The sequence below is a fragment of the Nilaparvata lugens genome, chromosome 14, assembly GCF_014356525.2.
Source record: "Nilaparvata lugens isolate BPH chromosome 14, ASM1435652v1, whole genome shotgun sequence".
Lineage (NCBI taxonomy): Eukaryota > Metazoa > Arthropoda > Insecta > Hemiptera > Delphacidae > Nilaparvata > Nilaparvata lugens.
The window spans coordinates 17,123,299-17,147,199 of NC_052517.1; the positions used below are offsets into that span (position 1 = coordinate 17,123,299).

The following is a 23,901-nucleotide window of genomic DNA, read 5'->3' on the forward strand; positions in this document are numbered from 1 at the left end:
CGGTAATTGAAACTATAGACCTTATGGAATTACAGCAATAGACTGGCTTCTCCACACATCTGTGTAATCACTTGTCAGCTGATTTATGATGAATAATTTTATAGTCTGATTTTTACTTTAATATTGGCGTATGAAGGAGGCTCCTTTTTCCTTTTATATTATCCTTGAAATGCAAAATTTCCAAAAACCTTGTATATACGTCGACGCGCAATTTAAAAAGGAAGATACCTGTCAAATTTCATGAAAATCTATTACCGCGTTTCGCCGTTAATGCGCAACATTTAAACATTCAAACATTTAAACATTAATAGAAATGCCAAACTGACGACTTGGATCTTAGACCTCTCTTCGCTCGGTGAATTAACTGTTCATTCTTGTTCAAAATAATCACTTAAATTTATCTGTTGAGAAAGTATATTTTTCAATGATTGAATATTACATTATCATATTCAGTTTATTGATTCTATTCATTTTTGTTAGGAAACGATCTGGCAACGTCACTTCAACCTCACCTCGCTCGGTCAAATATAATATGTATTTTTATGTGATTCATAAATACTCACTAAATAATAAATATACCGAGTGTTTTAAAAAGAATGACCCAATCTTGAACAATTATTTTTTTAATGAACCAACAACAAACAACAACAGATCAATTTCACATCCAATTAGGCCTACTTACAGAGTATCGACTTTTTGATTATGTATTATAAGTGTTCTATGTGCCCTCCTTTTGAGGCTTGGACGACATATCTAGACGGTATCTAAATGTATCCCAGACTGTTCGCAAGATGTCTTTTTGGACTGTAGCTACTGCATCAGTTATCCTGGGTTTCAGCTTCTCAATATCAAGTGCTAAGGGAGGAACATAAACACGATTTTTAACGTTGTTCCTCCCTTAGTACTTGATATTGAGGAGCTAAAAACCAGGATAACTGGTAGCTTCAGTCCGAGAAGACAACTTGCAAACAGTCTGGGATGAATTTGGCTATTGTCTAGATGTCGTTTGAGTCTCAAAAGAAGGGCACATAGAACACTTGTAATATACATAATCATAAACTCGATACTTCTGTGAATAATTTGATGTAAAATTGGTTTGTGTGCACCATTTTAAAAAATGAATAAACTGTTTAAAATTGGGTCATTCTTCTGATTCAAGTTTGTTTCTGTATTATGATTGGATAGCCTAGCCTACTCACTTTTCTTGTTAGGGCTATGAACCACAATAACAGTTATCAAGTATCCTTTTCATTTTAATAAAACACAAATATTTTCAACTCTTCAAGAGTCATTTTCCAGTGTTAATTCTACATTTGACTATGAAGTGTATTATGATTGGATACCCACTTTCCTTGTACAGGGCTACTGAGATTATTTTTACACACTAAAAGATATGAATATACTTTTAATTTTGATGAAACCCAACTAGTTTCAACTCCTCAAGAGTCGAGGCTTCAAAATAACTGTTGAAGAGGTAAAACTAGTTGTGTGTTTATAAAAATAAAAGGGTACTTCAATAACTGTTATGATTGAATATTATGAGGAATCAGGTACTAAATAGTTGTACTACTGATACTTGTATTTAAAATAACTGTTCAAACTAAACGTTTAATCTTTGTTTTATTATCTTTCACACTTGTTTTCTTGGTTCTTATTTTGTACTGAAAGTAAATTTTGTTATCATGGCGATTCTGTTGCTTAAGCCGCCAATTTGTCGCACCGTTGAGTGGGAGGAGACTGTCTAGCTGGGCCAATGGCAGGCGTTCATGCCCTTGACCAATAGCAGTACTCGCCTATTAGTATAAATTCTGCTGCTCTTGTATTTAGTTTTAGTTTATCAGAGATTGACAATGGTGTAATAACCGAAACTGGTCTTTCTAAGTATCAATAAATCTGTGGCTTTTGACAATTTCTTAGTCTTTTTCATTCTATTCTAATTCTTCTATGGTTATTCAGAGTGGTACAAAAAATGTATACACTTTCTGACAGTGAATATATTGATTTTATACATAATTTTAAAGGTTGAACAATTACTTTCGTACATTTTATCTGAATATACTTACAATATTGAATGTGTTGACGAAACAGCGAACTTCAATTTATCAAAATATTTGATTTTTTAGGATTTATTCGATGAGGCCTCGAAATACCCTCTGCATGGGACTCTGCATGATGCCTCGTCCTATGTGTTCTCCTGTATCAATAGCATGGCTGAGACAGAAGAACTGTTAGACGAAAACAGGAGGTTATCAGATGTGAAGCCTTTTGTGGCCGTGCTACGGCTGGTCGAAAGAAAAGGAGATAAAGCAGAGAGAGTTCTCAACGTGCAGATTAGCCACCTCATCGGGAAAGGTTGGTGAACAGGGTTCGAGACCCAAATTTGCAAATTTTTTTTGAAATCTAAATTTGAAAATCTACTTTGTGAACATATTTACGGACTGATAATCAATATTTGTTTCCAAAAGTTGGGTTTATTTTATTTATTTCATTCATTCATACAATAAGTACATCATTAGAATGATAGGGAGAGAAAGAATAAGGTGATAAATTGAAAATTTTTTGAAGTGAAGAACTACAAGACTTAACCTATTTCAGACTATGAATAACCATAGAGAAACAATAGCGTAAGTAGATATCCCATGGTATAGGGCGTTTATGTCGCAACTTTTACTGTTATCTCAAGCCGATTACTGTTGATTATTGTCTAATTTTACTGTTTTGTTGGGGTGAGAGTGTATGAACGGCACAATAAAGATTGAGTACTTTATTTATGTAGATTAAAATATTTACTGGCTTATACACTTATATACAATAGCTTACAATACAGCAAAATTATAGATGAATTTTCATAATATAGACTAAGAAAATAATTATTGAACTGTATATGATATGAAAAAGCAATTTGTAATATAATAACTATAGATAATTATTATATTTTTATGCATCTACATAAATTGGCGGAGCTTTGGACATATCAATGTCCATTCTTTGGAAAGAATATTAAAAAAAACACCAACTCTCTACCAAATGGATAGAGATACCAATATGAGAGACTACCAGTGTCACACAGCTTCACGTGAAAGAATTACATGAACTATGGGCTTGAGATAACAGTAAGAATTGTGGCATAAACGTCCTATACCATGGGATATCTACTTATGCTATCGATTCTCTATGGTATAACCCTATCTAAATTTGGGAGAGGAATAGCACAAGGTTACCTTATTTTTTCTCTCCCTATCATTCTAATGATGTACTTATTGTATGATTTAATAAAATTAATAAAATAAACCCAACATTTGTAAACAAATATTGATTACCAATTTTTGGTCTCCAGGGATCGGTACTGGATTTTTAAAAAATGTAATTTTACTGCAATCTAACACTTTGGTTGATGAACAGTTCAATTCTAGCCTAAATTGATGGTAAGTTCCACACTAAAAGGGTATCAGAAATTTTTCCCACTACAGGGTATCAAGAGTTTTTCTATTTTCAATATTTGATTTTGTTGGTTTGATAATAAAATCCGATTAATTAACTAATTATTGTGTACTCTGAACTACTTAAACGACTCTTTTTTCATTCTGTTCTAAACGAATTTAACAACTCCTCATCCAATTTTAAACCACATAAACCTCTATTCATTATGTTCTTCGATAATTCAACAATCTTTTTGTAGCTCTCCATATATTTATTCATTAATTAGATTAAACATCACAATGTTGTAATGAACAGGGTTTGATAACAGATTTTGCTAGATTTTTCAAAACCCAATTTTTGGTAAAATATTTCGATGGCCAATTTCACTATACCTATTTTTTTATTTGTTTTTTTTAAACCCAACTATTGGAAAAACATTTCTACGACCAATTTTTGGGATTTATTCTATTTTAAACAATTTTGCTCTCGTATTTTATTTTATACGGTCTTCTAATTCTAATTCTCCACTATAGTGGAGTCCACGTTATAATGGCAAGTATTCGATTAACATTGGTGTTGTTATCCTTGTCTATCATCTTTGTGTCATCTTTCTATAGTGAGTTCCTCGTTAATTTGAATAATTACCATTCTTAACACTATTATTATTTCTATCGTGGTCCACGTTATAATGGCAGTATTTGATTGACATTGGTTTTGCTATCCTTGTCTATTATTCGACAAAGCAGATAGCGCTATCATTTTCCAGCTCTGCAACTTTGCCAAATCGTTTTTTAACTGTTTAAAAATATAATTAATCAGCAAAATATTTTATATCAATTATGAAAATATATTGTTGAATCATTAAAAAAAATTTCCTTCGAAAAATTGACTCAACATTTGACGGATATGTTATTTTTTTTATTTCTACATTGATAGATACAATATAATTCTCAACAATGAATGATTGGGAAAGGAACAACAAGCTTTTTCGAAATTATTTTTATTCAAAATAAATTCAAATGAATCTATAAATTATTGTATCAAAAATATCGGAACACCAATATTGAAAGTAGACATTGTTCCCGTTCTTTTAATAGGCTTTGAACAACTAACTTTTTTTAATTCAATACATATTATTTGATCACTACTTATTGTGATTAAAACGATCCACTAATTAACTCATTATTGTGTACTCTGAACTGCTTAAACGAATCCTTTTCATTCTGTTCTAAACCACATTAACTTCTATTCATTATGTTCTTAGATAATTTAACAATATCTTTGTAGATGTTGTAATGAAAAACAGGAACAAGAAAAAAACGTCTTTCTATTCTGGATTTAGTTCATCTAATTGTCTAAAGTATCTGATGAAAAATTGATTAAAGTAGGTAGGTTTAAATAATTTCAAGTAGGCTACAGTACATTTTTTTTATAAAATCACATTGTATTATTGTTTCACATTATATTCTTTATCTACTTTGACTTTATTATTGTTGATTAAAGACGATTTTTGATTCTCAGGTCGACGTGAAATTGATAATGGTGTAAGAACCAAAACTAGTTCCCGAAAAATATTTTGATAACCAAGGGGTTGTGGAAGTTTCAAGTGGTCCAATTCAATATGAATATCTACCACGAAGTTCACTACAAGTGTACAAGTGTTCACAAATGAAGAACAGAAATGAACGTTGAAGTTTATTTATTTATTTTTTCATTCATTTTTATTTCTGTACCATATTTATTTATTCATATTTATTCATTTTTAATTATTCAAAAGTGTGCAACAAGCAAAGCCCAAATAGCATCATAAATGACATATGAAACAATACAGAAAGCTCATAACAAGTAATTGATTATTACACCCGATTGCACAAAAGTCTGTTAACTTTTAATCCCTATTAAATTCATCAAGAGACAATCAGAGAAGAATTCTTCTCAGAAATACCTTCTCTGATTGGTTCTCCTGGAATTTGACAGGACCTAAAAATTTGAAGTAAAACAAAGAAACATATGCCATTGAAAGTAGGCCTATATGGTATTTGAATAGGCGTAATAGATGTAATGTAATTCAATGTTTGATCGATTGAGTACTTTATTTATATGTAGATTACAATATATACTGGCTTATACACTCATATACAATACAGCAAAGTTTCAGATGAATTTACATAATATAAACTAAAATAATTATTATTAAACTGTATATAATATGAAAAAAGAATCAATTTGGAATTATTATAGATAATATTGTTACGCATCTACATAAATTGGCGGAGCTTTGAAGACATCAATGTCCATTCTTTGGAAAGAATATTCATAATATCCTCCCCAGTAACTCTCTATCAAAGTTACCAATGTTAATAGGGAATCAGCATTACTCTCTGTACCAGTCTTAATGAGAATTAAATTAAATAGAGAGTTATAGCATGGAGAGCAGTTTTTGTGTTATGAAATACTTGGTCCGGTTGCTCAAAAGCTGGTTGAATTTTAACAGTGATTAATTTCACGAGAGAAGGCTTTTTCGAAAGGACGGCTTCTCTGATTGGTTTTCGTCGAATCATGGTTAAAATTTAACCGGTTTTTGTGCAATCGGTAGTTCGATATTAAAATAATTTTCCTGAAGTTATTGATTTCAAAATTGCTATTTGCAGGTCTCCATGAGTTCGACTCGCTCAAGAACTCGGAAGTGAACTATTTTCGAGGCAAAATGAAGAGTTTGGCGGACGAGATGGCAAGAGGGAGACAGAACAAAAGTTGGCTACAGAGACTGTACTACCAGTTCCCACCGCGTATCACTGACTCATCCAAACCAATGCCCAAGGCTATATTCTCGAGGTTGAAGGAGGGCCATTTTGTCATGAATGTCAAGTTCGAGAACTCTGAGGTAAGGAAACACAATAGGAAAATAATTGTGTAGTTGTACGGTATCATAAAAGCTTTTGAAGCACGAGTTGATGAAGTTAGACACGAGCCTCAAAACGAGTGTCTCAAAAATCTGACGAGTGCTTCAAAGATATGAATCTGGTTTCTTATATTTGAGAATGTGGAGGAGGAGGAGGATTAGGATGAGAAGGAGGAGGGAAAAAGTAGAAGATGATGAAGAAAAAAAAGAAAAATCATGAGAAGGAGGAGGATAAAATTGCCATAGGGAGACAGAACTAAAATTGGCTGCAGTGGATTTACTACCAGTTTTCACCACACATCAGAGGTTGAAGTTGCGACATTTTGTTATGAATGTGAAGTTTGAGAACTCTGAGGTAAGGGAACACAATAGGAAAATAATTGTGTAGTTGTACTGTATCATAAGAGCTTTTGAAGCACAAGTTGATGAAGTTAGGCACGAGCCTCAGCAAGAGTGTCACAAAAATGTGCTGAGTGCTTCAAAGATTAATTAAATAAATAAATAATTTTATTCATGGAGGCAACAGGTAAAAACCCATTTTGCCTCCTTCACACATTACAATCATACACTATACAATCCAAAAATGTACTTTAAGAATTAAGTATGAAGAAATGTTAAAAAAACAAGAAATGTAATGTAAGATATGAGAAAACCCACTTATTTATAATAAGAAGATGGAGGAGGAGTAGGAAAAGAAAAATTAGTAAAATATGAAGAAGAAGAATAATGAGAGGGAGGAGATTGCCAGAGGGAAACAGAAAACATGTTAATTACAGAGGTAATTATTTTTTTAATCAATTTTACAGATCAAAGTCACGTTTAATGGTTTAATAAAACTTTTTCATAATAGTAGATTCAATAAGTTTCAATCTAACCTAACCTACTTCTTACTCATGGTTTTATAATAGAGAATACAACAGTTTTATTTGGTGTACTCGTGAAATATTTGAGATACTCACTGAGGCTCGTTTCGAACTAACTTACAACTCTTACTTCAATAATTAATTTTCAATTTTTACTATTTTTTTCAATTGTAATATTCTATTTCTGATTAATTTTGCAAGCGAAATTCATGTTTAATGGTGTAATGAAATGTTGAATACAACAGTTTTATTTGGAGTACTCATGAAATATTTGAGATACTCACTGAGGCTCGTTTGGAACTTACTTCTAAATCATACTTTGAATATTCTATTTTTTCCAATTTTTTCAACATTATTCACAGTATTTCAGTATTCACAGTACAGTTATCAGTATTTCACTATTATTTCAACAGTAGAATTCTATTTCCGATTAATTTTGCAGGCCAAATTCACGTTTAATGGTTTAATAAAATGTTGAATACAACAGTTCTATTTGGTGTACTCGTGAAATATTTCAGATACTCACTGAGGCTCGTTTCGAACTAACTTCTAGCTCGTACTTCAATAATTATTTTTTCAAATTTGTCTATTTTTTTAACAGTACAATTACATTTCTTATTAATTTCTCAGACCAAATCTAAGTTTAATTGTTCAATTAAATAGTTTAATAATAGTGAATACAACAGTTTTATTTGGTGTACTCGTGAAATATTTGAGATACTCACTGAGGCTCGTGTCGAACTTACTTCCAACTCGTACTTCATTTTTTTTCAAATTTGACTATTATTTTGTGAGCAAAATTCTATTTTTGATTAATTTTGCAGACGAAATTCACGTTCAACGTCGACCACAGCTTCACACCGACCGATCTACTCATGTTGATACTGAACAAGCGGTCCATGATGACCATGAACCAGAAGAACGAGAGCGTGAGGGACTTTGTGCTGAAGGCCTGTGGCAGGGAGGAGTACCTGGTGGGGGACTATCCCATCATTTCGTTTGTCTACATACAGGAGGCTCTGTCCAGGACTCTACACCGGTTGTGGTAGCAGTTTCCGTCCACAGTGTACCAGGTACCACTTGAGCTGCGTTTACACCAAACTCATTAACAAAATTTTAATTTCTCCGTCCTTACTTTACTTTACTGCGGTGGCCACTCGTACCCCAGTCGGTACTTAGCCTCATCAACTAAGCCTCTCCAGAAGTTTCGGTCACCCGCGTCCTCCTCTTTTAGGCCCATCCTCCTCATATCTTTCCGGACCTGGTCCCATCATCTAGTTTTTGGCCTTCCAGCTGGTCTCCTTCCTATTGGATTATTCCTCAGTATGAACATATGTGTTTGTCAAGTTCCGTTCAATGTAATAGAATTCATAAGGACGGAAAATAAACATTTTGTTAATAACTTTGGTGTAAACGCAGCTTTAAAATTACATCTTGAAATCACTGAGATAATATTGCATTTATTTAAATCCTATATAATATCGAGTGACCTGGCTGGCTGAGGTCTGGTGACAAAGTTTTCAGGTCGCAACTGATCAATTTCAGGGCAAAATTTATTTAAATCCCAATGAATTAATAAATTATTATTAAACGAAAATCCAAATTAAATGTTGTAAATCACCCCGAAGACTTCTGTTACTGCAAATATTGACTACAGGGTAAACAGCTATGTGAGGTCCACGTTGTAATAGCAGTGGAGAAAGATAAGAGAAAAACGTTGCCGAACCTCTGTCTTGTCAATGCCTTCTGTAGACGGTAGCTGATACAGGTTATTTATGTCATATTAACTGTTATTCATTCTCGTTTAGAATAATCAATTATATTTTATCAAGCAATAAATTATATTTTATCAAGCAATAAATTATATTTTTCTATAAATTCATAATGAATTTTCATAATCAAGATTAAATATTTTGTTAATTAATTATTAATTCTACATTGTGATAAGAAAACCTGGCAACAGAGCAAAGCGAGAAAGAGACTCTATCCGCTTTGTTGAATGAAAGACAAGGATAACAATATCATTGCTATAATGCACCGCATTGCCATTATAACGTCAACCTCACTATAGATGGAAATTCGATGAGCACCACTATTCAAAGACTATTCCCGGGCTGACAAATAATTTTTGAGTAGTGACTCTCATCGAATTTCCATCTAGCTGTTTACCTTGTTATCAATATTTGCAGTAGCAGAAGTCTTCGAGGTGATTTACAGCATTTAATTGGGATTTTCGTTTAATAATAGTTATAAATGTATTGTAACTGTATTTTTGTCATAGTAATTCAATCTCAGCTGTTTTCCATGCATGAAATCAAGCCGGTAAACAACTGTTTGCAGAACAAATAAACATATCATTCTCATTACAGCATACTCTACAGTAATGAAATCATATGTTTTCTTTACAGTCGAGTATGTTTCCTAGTTCCGAAATAGGAACAGCAAAACTGCTACAAAAAACCACCTTTTAGCGCTCCAGGTGGAAGTTTTGTCAACTTCCACAAAATTCCTGGTTCGGAATTTGTAAACTAGGTTATGTTTATAGAATGCATACAGTAATTTCAGCACAAGCAGGTGATGTTTTCTATTTCTCAATTATTCTTTTTCAGATTATTATGACAAAAAATAGTGTACGTTAGTTGAACGTGAATGTCTTTTGCAGTGTTCGAATGGAATTCTAGTATCGGGTAACGCCTCGACTAGAAACATCTTTCTTGCTTGCAAAAGACCCCTTCCCGTCCATGTGACGTAAGATACTAATACGGTAATGTATTTTTAATCTTGAAATGTTATTTTTTTCGCAGTTCACCCCGAGAACGTATACGAGAACCCAGACACTATAGATGAATTGAATCGAACCAGGAGTTCGTTCTCGACGCTGACCCTGAGGAAGAAAGGCAAATACATTTCGGCGTGGGGCATTGAAGAGAAATTCCAGTTCAGAGTGACGGCTATATGCAAACTCAACTGTGATCCTAATAGATCTGTCGAGGTTAGTGGAAATCGTCCATTGAACTTTTTTTAGCGTCCAGACATTATGGGACTTGTGGCGGTTGATAGAGCTTATCAATTTTTTAGGTATACATTTGATCAAAATCGTTGGAGCTGAAAATCGCAATAAACCCTGTTTTTACATCATTTTATATTCATATTTATTTATTACAGAACAAAGAAGACTACAGACATTAAGCCCAAAACAGTCTTCACTGCAATTTACAATCGAATAAAGCAGGTTACTAAGAAAAATAAAAATAAGAGATACAGTACATGCAAACTTATCATCTTCATTCTGTATTTATTACTTATACTTAAATTACTTTCAATTACTTATGCTTTCCTCATACTAATCAAATTTCTTATGTATTTGTGAATTTCATCATAGAGAAACAATGGCATAAGTAGATATACCATGGTATAGGGCGTTTATGTCGCAACTTTTACTGTTATCTCAAGCTGATAGTCCACGTAGTTTTTTCCTGTGAACCTTTATGACGCTGGTAGTCTCTCATATTGTGCCGTTCATACACTCTTACCCGGTCAAAACGGTAAAAATCGACAGTAATCGGCTTGAGATAACAGTAAAAGTTGCGACATAAACGCCCTATACCATGGGATATCTACTTATGCTATTGTTTCTCTATGATGCAATTCACATATACATAAGAAAGTTGATAAGTATGAGGAAAGCATAAGTAATTGAAAGTAATCTAAGTAATAAATACAGAATGAAGATAATAAGTTATAAAAAGAATACAATTGAGCATAGAAACAGGCTAAGGGGAAACATGTGCCACTGTGGAGAGAAATATTGATCAACTCTATAAAACTAATAAGAATCACGGACATCATATTAATTGAATCAATTCTGAAACTGAATTCAAATTCAATGATGAATAGCCTCAATAATGCGCCTTCTAACCTCACTAATAGGGCCCATGCACATCAACACCTTCACAAACGCTATTGAATAGCCTCAGAACTCTATTAAGTGGAGAGCAGAAGTTATGAAGGGTCCTTGATCTTGGTACATGAAAGGTCCCAACTCTTCTGACATTGAACGTGGGTACCTAGAAACCAATCCTAGAGAGGAGAGCGGGTGAAATTAAATTTTAGCCACCATCTTAAATTTCATTTGATCGGAATTTTTCGTGTCGGGGATTACACATGAACTTGGCTCCTTAAACTATAAGGACCTTAAGTTTCAAAATTCAAGTCATTCCGTTAGGCTAATTGGGAGATCAATAATAATCAATAATCAATAATTATCAATAATCTTTATTCTTGTAAAAATATTGAAGATGAGATATCGTCTACACAGACAAACATACATTCATACACATATTCAGACCAATAACGAAAAACCACTTTTTTGGGGGACCTTGAAACGTATAGAAATTGGGGTATCTTAATTTTTTTAAAAACTATATATTTCCTTATCTATTTTAATAGGACAAGGAAAGTAAAAATACACTGTAGATGACAACGTAGGTGTCGAAACTTAACTGTGTTCTTTTTCAAATAAATTCGCGATATTAACTGTCTACATCTTTGTTTTGTCGTTACTTTTTTACATTTATTTATATTCACATTTTCATATGGCTACTACTATTGAATGAATGAATAATGAATTTAGCCAACTCAATTCTCAATTTTAAAATAATAGTCTTTTTTTACCTACGATTTTATTAATCTCAATTTAGTTTTTGTTATTTTATCCTTAATAAAGTCTTCCGGAATTTTATTTATTAGTTTATTACTCTGATATTCAAATTGGTGTTAATATTGAAATATTTAAATATTAATATATTTATAATATTTAAAATTAATATTGAAAACATTGACTATAAATTATTTATTATTTAAATAACATAAAAATCACTCGTTTGCTTATCCTAAATGTCTCGTATGAATCAAAACTTGTTATGCAATAATAAACATAGAAAGGGTACTGGATGATTTTAAATTTATTTCATTTATTTGTTCATCTATTCAAGGGTCTAATTGAAAACTTGACCTACTGCAATCTTGAAGAATTTGAAATAGGCCTATAACCATCCTCAGTAAATTGAGAATCTATTTGAAAAATTTCAAGTAAATCAGTTGAGTAGTTGAGACGTGATGATGCGTCATTCGTGAATTTCCTATCCCCTACCTGTATAAGCCAGTTCTTTCCTTATCATATTATATAGTGAGGTCCACGTTATAATGACAGTGGATAAAGATAGAAGAATAGCAATGCCGATTCTCTGCATTAATTAATTATATTTCTACACTGTCAAAAACAAACTTGGCATCGTTGTGGACCTAGAAAAGGATAGTACCACCGGCTTTGTCGAATGATAGACAAGGATAGCAAAACCAAAGTTGAACAAATACTGTCATTATAACGTAGACCTCACTATAGATGTTTCTTCATTAATCTTTTAGGTGGGAGTATACGCAGGCCTGTTTCACGGAGGCAAATCGCTGTGTGAGAGCCAGAAGACATGCGAGCGACTGGTGACCAAGGAGGGAGAGTGCCTGTGGGAGGAAGACCTCACCTTTGACATCAAGATCTGCGACATCCCCAGGATGGCGAGGCTCTGTCTGGTGGTGTTCGAACTCTCCAAGAATGCCAAAGCTGTCAGGGCTAAGAGGCTCAAAGACTCTAAACAGGTTAGTTGAACGGGCGTCAGCGAGTTCCTACTTTTGACTTACTGAAGGCCAAAATCGTTGTCCGTCTGTTTGTATGTTCTACAATAAAGAATTTTACAGTTGTGTTGTGAGTGATGTGGTACTTTTCCATAATGAAAACACAAATTTGAAATTGTCAACCACTCTTTATTATTATAAATTATTATAATATATACAGAACCAGGTTTCGTGGCTTTACCAGCGGAGGAGCTCCGCCATTTTCTCTTGGGTAGACAGTAGTTGTAAACAAACAGCTGAAGATGTGGCTGGTAAAGCTACGAAACCTGGTTCTGTATATATAATAATAATTTATAATAATAAAAAGTGGTTGACAATTTCAAATTTGTGTTTTCATTAAGAAAGAATTGTTCAATCAGCTTCAAATTTTGAGCACGTATTCTTCGAACCTTTTTACAGGACAAGGTTATTTATTGACCGAGCGAAGTGAGGTTTAAGATTGAAGTCGATGGTTTGGCATTTCTCTTAATGTTTATATGTTGCGCATTTACGGCGAAACGCGGTAATAGATTCTCATGAAATTTTACAGGTATGTTCCTTTTTAAATTGCGCGTCGACGTATATACAAGGTTTTTTGGAAATTTTGCATTTCAAGGATAATATAAAAGGGAAAAGGAGCCTCCTTCATACGCCAATATTAGAGTTAAAATCAGACTATAGAATTATTCATCGTAAATCAGCTGTCTAGTAGACTATAATACTACCCGTTCAAAAGCATCGAGCATCTTGAAAATGTATCTTTCAACGTTAGTAGACAGTTGACTATAATACTACCCGTTCAAAAACATAGAAAATCTTGAAAATATATATTTTTCATCAATGTTGTAGACAGTTGCAGCCAGACCTGATAACAGCGCTCACACTCACATTCCGGGACGACACGTTCCGGTACGATAGGACAGAAAGCTCTATGTTTATTTAGGATTTTTTCTGGACATTTTAAATTGATAAATTATTTATTAATTTTTGAGAAAACATAACAGGTCAATGTAACTTACTGAGCGCGAGGTCTACTGTTCACAGAACTACTAGTTTTTACAAGGACAAATTTATCTTGTGACTAAGATGATTTCATTGTTTATATGTGTGATTTGTGTTAGATAACATAAAGATTTGTGTCGTAGGGCCGTACGCTAAATAAATAAAATAAATAATAATAACAGGACAAGGTCGTTGCACAACAAAATTGACTCACTCCTTCGTCCTTTTTCAGGGTTTAAAAATAACATTGAAAGTCCATAAGAACAAATTTGTTGTGGCTTATCATTTAGTCAGCAGAGGCATTTATTGCATGCATTACAACACCTTTCTGTTTCTTTCAGCTGGTTTATAACGTATACTATTAAACGAGCAAAATCTGTTTATATGTTTAGATGTTTATATATCTGTATGTGACCGGATCTCGAAAACGGCTCTAACGATTCTCACGAAATTTGGAACAAATTAGGTTTATGATATGAAAATTCGATTGCACTAGGTCTCGACCCTGGGATAACTCGCTGAAGGACATTAAAAGGATAAATACATCCTTGGAAAAACAGCTGAAAAATTTTTTCGTCAGTCGATGATGGAAGTGAGTGAGCGAGTGCATGTGTGTGGGACTGAGACAAAATATTATGACTAGCTGTTGAACTTTTGTAATCATTCAATCAGGTACTTAGGGCTGGTTGCACTAAAGCCGGTTAAATTTAATCCTGATTAATTCCAGTAGAACCAATCAGATAAGCCATCTTTTTGAAATAGTCTTCTCTGATTTGGCTCACGTGAAATTAATCAGGATTCAAATTTAACCGGCTTTTGTGCAACCGGGCCTTTGTGAGAGAAATTTTTGCATTCCTCTAACAATTAATCTCAATCCACTGTGATTGAACCTCTCTGTATGAAGTATAAATATACTAGTAGTTCCTTGAACAGTAGACCTCACGCAGTATTTTCATCCACAAGAACCTGATTGAAACTATAGACCTTATGGAAATACAGCAATAGACTGGCTTCTCCACACATCTGTGTAATCATTTGTCAGCTGATTTATGATGAATAATTCTATAGTCTGATTTTTACTCTAATATTGGCGTATGAAGGAGGCTCCTTTTACCTTTTATTATCCTTGAAATGCAAAATTTCCAAAAACCTTGTATATACGTCGACACGCAATTTAAAAAGGAACATACCTGTCAAATTTCTATTACAATGAAAATTTCTATCTCAATGAAAATCTATTACCGCGTTCCGCCGTAAATGCGCAACATATAAACATTTAAACATTTTAACTTTCAAACATTTGAACATTAAGAGAAATGCCAAACCGTCGACTTGAATCTTAGACCTCACTTCGCTCGGTCAATTATAATTTCTTTTTTCGTAATAAATTGTTATGCTTTTGTACTCCAGAGCGAAGCTCGGTCCCCCGATATTACAACATAATATTACATCAACAAACTGATACACAGGGTCTTTCTGCAGTGAGGTCCACGTTATAATGACGGTAGTGAAAGATAGAACAGCGTTGCCGATTCTTTGCCTTGCCACTGCCTTCCAATGGTAATATTAATTCTGTTAATTCCTGTTTAAAAAACCAATTATATTTCATTCGTCAAATCTAACAAACTTATGCTCTTCTGACCAAAAACTCTGTTCACAGGTTTTTTCGTGTCATATTGAACTATAGTTTTTATATAAAAACTAGAATTATAGAATAGAATTATAAAATTATAGTACCTAGAATTATAGGTACTAGAATTGAATTATAGTACCCTTTGAAATTAGTATCAAAGGATACTATAATTATTCTATTTTATAAATACAAGAAAGTAGCCCTGAATCCATACATTTCATGAACTATAGTTATTCAAATTTTAGATGATTCAAATCTCTGTTGCCAGGATCTATTCGTGATATATTCAATTATTTTTTTTCCAATTTTGAGATAATTCAAATTTCTGTTGCCAGGGTCTATTTGTGTCATTTAATTATTTTTTCAATTTTGAGATAATTTGAATGTCTGTTGTCAGGATCTGTTCGTGAACCCTATGGGTTGGGTGAACACGACGGTTTACGATTTCAAGAACCAGCTGAAGAGTGGAGCGATGACGCTGTATATGTGGACATACGCTGAGGACACACAGAGTGACGACCTGCTGCATCCTCTGGGAACAGTGGTGTCCAACCCCAACATTGAACACTCTACCGCTCTCACCATTTCGTTTCCCAAGTAAGTATTATAATTATTAATCCTATTATATTAAGCGAGCAATTTCTGTATATATTTATTTATGTCCAACGGATCTCAAAAACGGCTTTAAAGATTTTCACAAAATTTGGAACATAGTAGGTTTATGATATAAAAAATCGATTGCACTAGGTCTCATTCCTGGGAAAACTCGCTGAAGGACATGATAAGGATAATAATTATTCATCTTTGGAAATACAGATGATAATTACGTCGTCTGTCGATAACAGAAGATGCGTGTGCCTGTGTGGGAGAGAGACAGAATTATGTTCAGCTGTGTAATCAATCAGCTTATCTCACGAGAAATATTATCTAGAAATTTTAATCGACTTGATCAAAATAATATGATTTGTTGACATGACATGGTTTATCATTCTAAATTAGAGTATATATCATAATTTTCAAAGTTAATAATTATTTTACAGTTTTAAGGGATTAGTGAGTGTTATTTTGTTATTCAATTTGGTTTGTAAACAATCTAAATTATAACTTTTCTGTTTTCAAATGTTTGGACTGAAAATTGTACTTGAATTCAAGTGTATGGAACATAACCTACTTTTTGTACTATTTAAGTTTAGGCCTATAAATCAAAATTCGGGGAAGAAACAGTTTTGGGCTGTGCCTGTTTGTCCTTCCCCAATCATTTTAAAGTAGGCTATTCTGTTCTGTTTATCAATAAATAACGATCGAAGCTCGGTGCCCCGATATTTATTATTAAACTAAAATCCAAATTAAATACTGTAAATCACCCCGAAGACTTCTGCTACTACAAATATTGACAACAGGGTAAACAGCTAGATGGAAATTCGATGAGCGCTACTATTCAAAAATTAATTGTCAGCCTTGGAATTATTAGAATATTATGAGGTCCACGTTGGGAGCTGGGTGTTGGGTGTTGCTATCTTTGTCTATCATTCGACAAAGCAGATAGCGCTATCCTTTTCTAGCTCTGAAACGTTGCCAGATCGTTTGTATCCTTTCGGTACAGTGTTGTCAAACCCCAACATTGAGCATTCTACCGCTCTGACCATTTCGTTTCCCAATAATTAGAATATTGAATATAATTATAATTATATTACAATATAATTATAATTATATTACAATATAATTATAATTATATTACAATATAATTATAATGTTATTATAATTAGAATATTGTGTGGTCCACGCTATAATGGGGATTGTTTTGTAATAAGGAAAGGAGAAGAAATGAGGGTGACGAAATGGAGCTATACTGATGTGCCCGTTATAATGGCAGCAATTGATTAACACTAATGTTGCTATCTTTGTCTATCATTCGGCAAAGCAGATAGCTCCATCCTTTTCTAGCTCTGCAACGTAGTCAGACTAGTTTTTTCAAGAATATATAAATACTAGTAGTTCTGTGAACAGTAGACCTCACGCAGTATTCTCATACCTGATTGAAACTATAGACCTTATGGAAATACAGCAATAGACTGGCTTCTCCACACATCTGTGTAATCACTTGTCAGCTGATTTATAATGAATAATTCTATAGTCTGATTTTTACTCTAATATTGGCGTATGAAGGAGGCTTCTTTTCTCTTTTATATTATCCTTGAAATGCAAAATTTCCAAAAACCTTGTATATACGTTGACGCGCAATTAAAAAAGGAACATACCTGTCAAATTTCATGAAAATCTATTACCGCGTTTCGCCGTAAATGCGCAACATAAAAACATATAAACATTCAAACATTTAAACATTCAAATATTTAAACATTAAGAGAAATGCCAAACCGTCGAGTTGAATCTTAGACCTCACTTCGCTCGGCCAATTATCAATTTTTTTTCTGCTGCTAGGTACCACCCAGAGCACACCATAATCTACCCATCTATGGAGAAGATGCTGGACCATGCGAGCAGTGTGAAGTCGGCAGCAATGGTGGATGAAGAGGGGGCCACAGCCAGGGCGCGCACTAGCAGTGACACCACTGAGGTCACCGGTGCTTCCTACCTGGAACAGATTAGGTCAGTGCTCTCCTCCTCCTCCTTCTCCTCCTCCTCCTCCTCTTCCTCTCCCTCCTCTTCTTCCTCCTCCTCTTCCTTCACCACCTCTTCCTTCACTTCCTTCTCTTTCTCCTCCTCCTCCTTCTTCTCCTCCTCCTCCTCTTCATCCTCCTCCTCCTACTCCTCCTCCTCTTCCTTTCTCCACCTCTTCTTCTTCCTCCTTCTCTTCCTCCTCCTCCTCCTAAACCTCAGATGCTCTTTTGTATCTTCTCAAAAGCAACGGGTTGCATCCGGAAAGATACACAAGGATCTTTTTGGAGTTGGGTCCTTTTAGCATAACACATTCGTGAAGAATCTCTGTGTGTAGGGAGCTTCCTCCAAGGATTGAATAAATCAGGGCTATTTTTGTTTATAGGTTAGCGGCAGAGAGAGACCCCCTGCAGGAGATGCACGAGCAAGAGAGAAAGATGATCTGGAGTCAGCGATATGAAGTGTTAGCTCTTGAACCGAGTCTGCTGCCAAAGCTGTTGGACTGTGTGGAGTGGAACGATCACAACGAGGTAACATCAAATAATCATTCAAATTCACTTGAATTAATCATTCATTCAAATTCACTTGAATGAATCATTCATTCAAATTCACTTGAATGAATCATTCATTCAAATTTACTTGACCATATTGTGGGAACTGACTTCACCTGAAGCCACCTCCAGACTATGCCGATCGACGAAGTCGATCCGCATGTGTCGATTGACACGTTCGATATTTTGACTTGTACCTCCTACATACCTCCGTAAATATGGACTGGTCGGGCGACACACGCCGGTGTAAAGTGAATCTAAAGTGTATCCTGAGTGTCTTTTGGCTTGTTCTTATCCGCCAAGAATAAAAGACTTTGGTTCCTATCTTTGTATTGTGAATCAGTGGTTGGGTCCCACAAGAAGCTCCGTTCGCGATACATTTCAATAAACGAAATTGTTTGGTCGACACTCCAATCCATCATCTCTATGTTTGCGCGAGCGATAAAGTCGCGCATTACGCTCTTAATACATAAATAGCTATTTTCTCTCCCTCTGTTTTTTTAAGTTTTTTATAACCTCCAAATCGCTAAATATGGTGAGAAATCTCGTCAAAAGACAAGAGTCGCCATATTGTTGTATCAATATTATGTGAGGTCTTTTAGGTCTGTTGACAGTGATGTCGATTGAAACTGATTATGGAATCTGAAAGAAAAATATTTAATATACTGAGGATAAATAAAAATAATAGTGATAGTAAAATCAAGCAATCAACCCAACACAAAATGATTACTTTAAATTCCATCCTTAACAAAATTGACAGTTTCTACGTAACAACTAATACTGATAAAAGTAAGATAAGTCTAGTTTATAATTTTGGTGAGAGGGTTGATGTTATGATATCTTTTACAAAAATAGGAAATAATATTAAAACATCCAAAGGTCTCTCTCTGCTTAGAAATAAAAAATATTTCTCTCTTGAAGAATGGAATCACCTGAATGTGTTACTGGATTCAAATTGTATACGAGTTTTGTTTTCTGATAAGAAGATTCCTATTTTCATATTAAATGATGGTGAAAATGGGATACTTATTGATCTTTTGAATAGAATAAATGATTGGAGTAAATTCAATTACCCTTTGATTGTAGGAATTGATTCTTTTAACAATCTGGGTGAAACTTATTTTGATCTCTTGAGTACTGTCATAGGAGCTAGAGATTTGAAGTTTATTTTTTATTATCGAGGTTATTGTGAAATCAATTTTCTTAATATACCTAAGCTATCTGATAGTCCGGGAGTTGAGTACCCTGTGGGATTCTTCGAAGGTAATAATAAACGTGAAGCATTCATAAACTCTATGATTGAATTACGGACCCTACTTCAAAACACTGATAACGAAAATGCTAAAATATATAAAAATAAAACTTTCAGGTATTTAACAACCAGTCTGGTAGATGATGCTGTGGACAAACTAATTAAGAAACTTAAATTCATAGATAGTGAGGGGCTTGTTAAATGGAACAAGGAAAAGAGAAGTGGACCTGATGATATAAGTTATGAGTGACACTGAAGAAGTTCTTAATATTTTAGAAACAGAAAATGAAACAGATGTAATCGACGATTATTTGAACTATCACTTTCACGAGGACAGAAATAAAGATGCTGAGTGTTTAAATATTATGTCTATGAATATACGTAGTTTGAATGCTAATTTCGATCAGTTTATTTGCTGCCTCAATGAATTGAAAACTGATATTCACATTATAATATTAACTGAGACCTGGTTGACTGCAGATATGCCGTTCATTTTCAACATTCCTGGATATACGGCAATAAATAAGTACACTAAACAGAATAAATGTGATGGATTATGCATGTACATAAAAGATTGCATAAGATTCAATGAAGTTTCACTCGATATCTCTGATGCCAATGTAGTTAGTGCTGACTTAAGAATTGATGATTTTATTGTGAAGGTGATTGGGGTTTATAGATCACCAAGTAATCAAAATATTGATAATTTTCTTAATAGTCTGAGTAATGAAATCAGTAAAATTCCTAATGGAATAAATGTATGTGTGGCGGGAGACATGAATATAAATACACATTCAACTAGTGTTCCTGTTCAAGATTATCTGCATATTTTCAATAGTAATGGCTATAAGTCTTACATAAATCGTTCGCACCACGGGCAAAAATGTTTTTCCAGCTCTCAATCTTTTCTAGTCCTCGGCCTACGGCCTCGGACTTGAAAACCGATTTCGAGCTGGAAAAATCTCATTTTCTGCTCTAGGTGCGAAATATACTAATTTTCTCTCCCTCTGTTTTTTTAAGTTTTTTATAACCTCCAAATCGCTAAATATGGTGAGAAATCTCGCCAAAAGACAAGAGTCGCCATATTGTTGTATCAATATTATGTGAGGTCTTTTAGGTCTGTTCACAGTAATGTCGATTGAAACTTTGCCCGATGCCAATACATTGGTTGGATAGAAGCATGTACGGAAAAAAGTGAATAGAGCTGCAGTGTGACTTATGTGTGATGCTAATTCGAGATATAGCTAAGGCTAGGGACACACGAGCGCACATAGTGTGTCCGTTGCAACTTACTTTATGCGGCCGTCGCCAATGACACCACACGAGCGTTGAGTGTGGTGCATCATCGTCAGTTGGCTTTACGCAATTGAACCAGACGAAGCAATAAATTTTGCATGTCTCGACGTGCGTTGTAGCATTTCTGCGCTGTTCAAAAATCACCGTCCGTTACGACTTCCGTTACTTGGTACGCACGTACCTCGTTTGTTGTCACCAATTCACTTCTATGTATTTCTACAACGGACGTCAAAAAGTAAGTTGCAACGGACTCACTTTGTGCGCTCGTGTGACCCTAGTCTAAATGGGCTTCGGCAAACGACTGTGCAACGACCAACAATTTATGTCAGTGATGTGATGTCTCACATAGCTATGTTTGATTTTATGTTACGACTCTGCAACCGGGCATAAATGTATGTTTTGATTTGTTGTAGGTTGCGGAGGTGATGTCACTACTGATTAATTGGCCGCAGCTATCGGTGGAAAAAGCACTGGAGCTTTTAGACTATGCCTATGCTGATCAGGCGGTGCGGTCGTTCGCTGTCAGATGTCTCTTCAATATTAGGTCAGTCACTAGTGAAATTCAGGTTAATATAGTGAGGTAGTTCAGGTTAATTAGTAGTTCTGTTAAACAGTAGACCTCGCGCAGTTATAAAACGCAGCCTCCTCTTAAACTGTCCATCAGTGTAAATCGTGTCTGTATGTCGTGTCGGCGAGATATCGGTGTGAAAACGGCTAATGGCTGTTGGGGTTGGTGTATCAAAAATGCTAACATCAAAAGCTAATCTCCTTCAAGACATACTGATACACCAACTATTTGATCAGATCATGCTTACACAAGATTTTCGTTTATAATCACACAGCTCTTTTCTTTTGTTCACCCGCGGTCCTCCACTTGTAAAATTTCTGTTTCTAATCTCCATAATTGGTCCTATCCGAGGCCAGATTAGATCAGTGCTTTTTGGAAATACATTCTGCTCATTGTCAGTGTCTGTACGTGTCGTGTTTTTTAGATGTTTTTAAATGTTGAAGTCCCGTTGTTTTGAGCTGTGTGATTCGGTACTGTGTGAACTCAAAGTGAAAATTCCGTTTATTTCAACTCAATGCATTGCACGGTTCAAAAGTTATTGAATTTCAAAGTTTCAACCCAAGCCATAGTCAGACATTTTGAATCTTGTTTCCATTTCAAAATCGATCAACTATCGAACCTCGTTAATGATCGGCAAAATTCGGTTTAATCAGTGTCACCTGAATCAATCAACATCAAGTGCAGGAAGGAGATCGAGCTACTCACGCAACGGAGCCAAGCAGACGACCACAACAAAGCCTGTATCAACCTTCCTTATTCCATTCCTTGCACATTGTTTATCGTTCTCGTTTGCAACGCACTTTGCAACCGTTTCAGTATCACTTCCTCTCATTAACAGAAATTAGATTCAGTAGGTTTGAGTGCACTGTATCTGTTATCAGCTAGACAGTTACTCAGTTACTTGTTCTTGTTAGTTCTGACATGAACTTTGAAATCTTAATCTCAGCTCACAATGTCAGACCATGGAGATACCTCGCTTACTGAATCGCGTATTTTACACGATACAACTCAAAATGCAACCACCCAGGAAACTAATATCAATGTTACAGTCAAAGCTAAGGATCCCACTATGGAGTTGAAGCTTTCAACAATAAAAAGAAACAGAATTATTATCAAAATAGAGTCAGCAATCAAATCCTTATCAAACAATCCCTCTGAGCGTATGATTCTAGATTTAAGAAATGATTTTCTAACATTCGAATCAATTCAAGACAACATCACAGAACTTGCTTTATTAACTGATTCAGTTGATGAGAATTATGATGTTATGGGCGAGAAGTTTATTGAACTCTATGGAAGGTACACTTCATTTTGTAAACAGCCAAAGTTGAAACTGTACAGCAGACCAATCCTAGTTCTAACATCAATTTACCACAAATAAAGCTGCTTAATTTTAATGGTGATATTGAACAATGGATCGAGTTCTTGAACATGTTCAATGCGATTATTCATACGAATAGATCACTTTCAGATATAGAAAAATTTCACTATCTGAAATCCAATGTGTCAGGCTCAGCCGCTCAAATGATAGCTCATTTGTCTCTATCAAATGAAAATTATCTTATCGCCTACACTCAGTTGTGTGACAGATACTCGAATCCAAGAAGATTATGTTCGTATTACATCGATCAGTTACTAGAGTTTAAGCAAATAGATAAGCCCGATTATTTGTCATTAAGAAGATTTGTTGACACTCATTCTGTTTGTATTTCTGCTCTCAAAACACAGCAGATTCCCGATTTGAGTGACTTTATTCTGTTATCGCTGTGTTTAAACCATTTGGATAAACGAACTCGACTTGAATTTGAAAGTAAGATAGCTGATGTCATTCCTAAATATGAAGACCTAATGAACTTTTTAGTGTCTAAAACTCGTATATATGAGTTAGTGAACCCTTCAACTACACTTCAATCCGCAAGAAATATTGAATCTAAGTCTACTCGCTCAAATGAAAATAAAACTGATAAGAGATTTTCACTAGTTGCAAGTGATAATTCTTCAACTGTCAAACCTAATCAAATCGTCAAGTTGAAACCGCTTCAGTGTATTGTGTGTGGATCAGAGGATCATAGTATTTATTCATGCCAGCAATTTGTCAATTTGTCTGTCGATCAAAAGTATGATTTCC

General features: G+C 34.4%; 3 protein-coding genes across 10 annotated transcripts in view; 2 read left to right on the top strand and 1 right to left on the bottom strand.

The window, feature by feature from the left end:
• The window catches only part of LOC111054622 (gastrula zinc finger protein XlCGF57.1), a 721,792-nt gene that overhangs the window by 288,312 nt on the left and 409,579 nt on the right, over positions 1–23,901 (bottom strand). The gene's annotated exons all lie outside the window — the stretch shown is intronic.
• Positions 1–23,901, top strand: part of LOC111060042 (gastrula zinc finger protein XlCGF57.1-like) — a 410,286-nt gene that overhangs the window by 123,240 nt on the left and 263,145 nt on the right. The window lies entirely within an intron of this gene.
• The window catches only part of LOC111054338 (phosphatidylinositol 4,5-bisphosphate 3-kinase catalytic subunit delta isoform), a 49,926-nt gene that overhangs the window by 4,453 nt on the left and 21,572 nt on the right, over positions 1–23,901 (top strand). Inside the window, 10 exon segments of the mRNA XM_039440931.1 lie at positions 2,124–2,352; positions 6,072–6,304; positions 8,010–8,205; positions 8,208–8,258; positions 9,990–10,177; positions 12,613–12,840; positions 15,888–16,087; positions 17,930–18,097; positions 18,492–18,636; positions 21,619–21,749. Coding sequence (XP_039296865.1) covers positions 2,124–2,352; positions 6,072–6,304; positions 8,010–8,205; positions 8,208–8,258; positions 9,990–10,177; positions 12,613–12,840; positions 15,888–16,087; positions 17,930–18,097; positions 18,492–18,636; positions 21,619–21,749 — 1,769 coding nt within the window.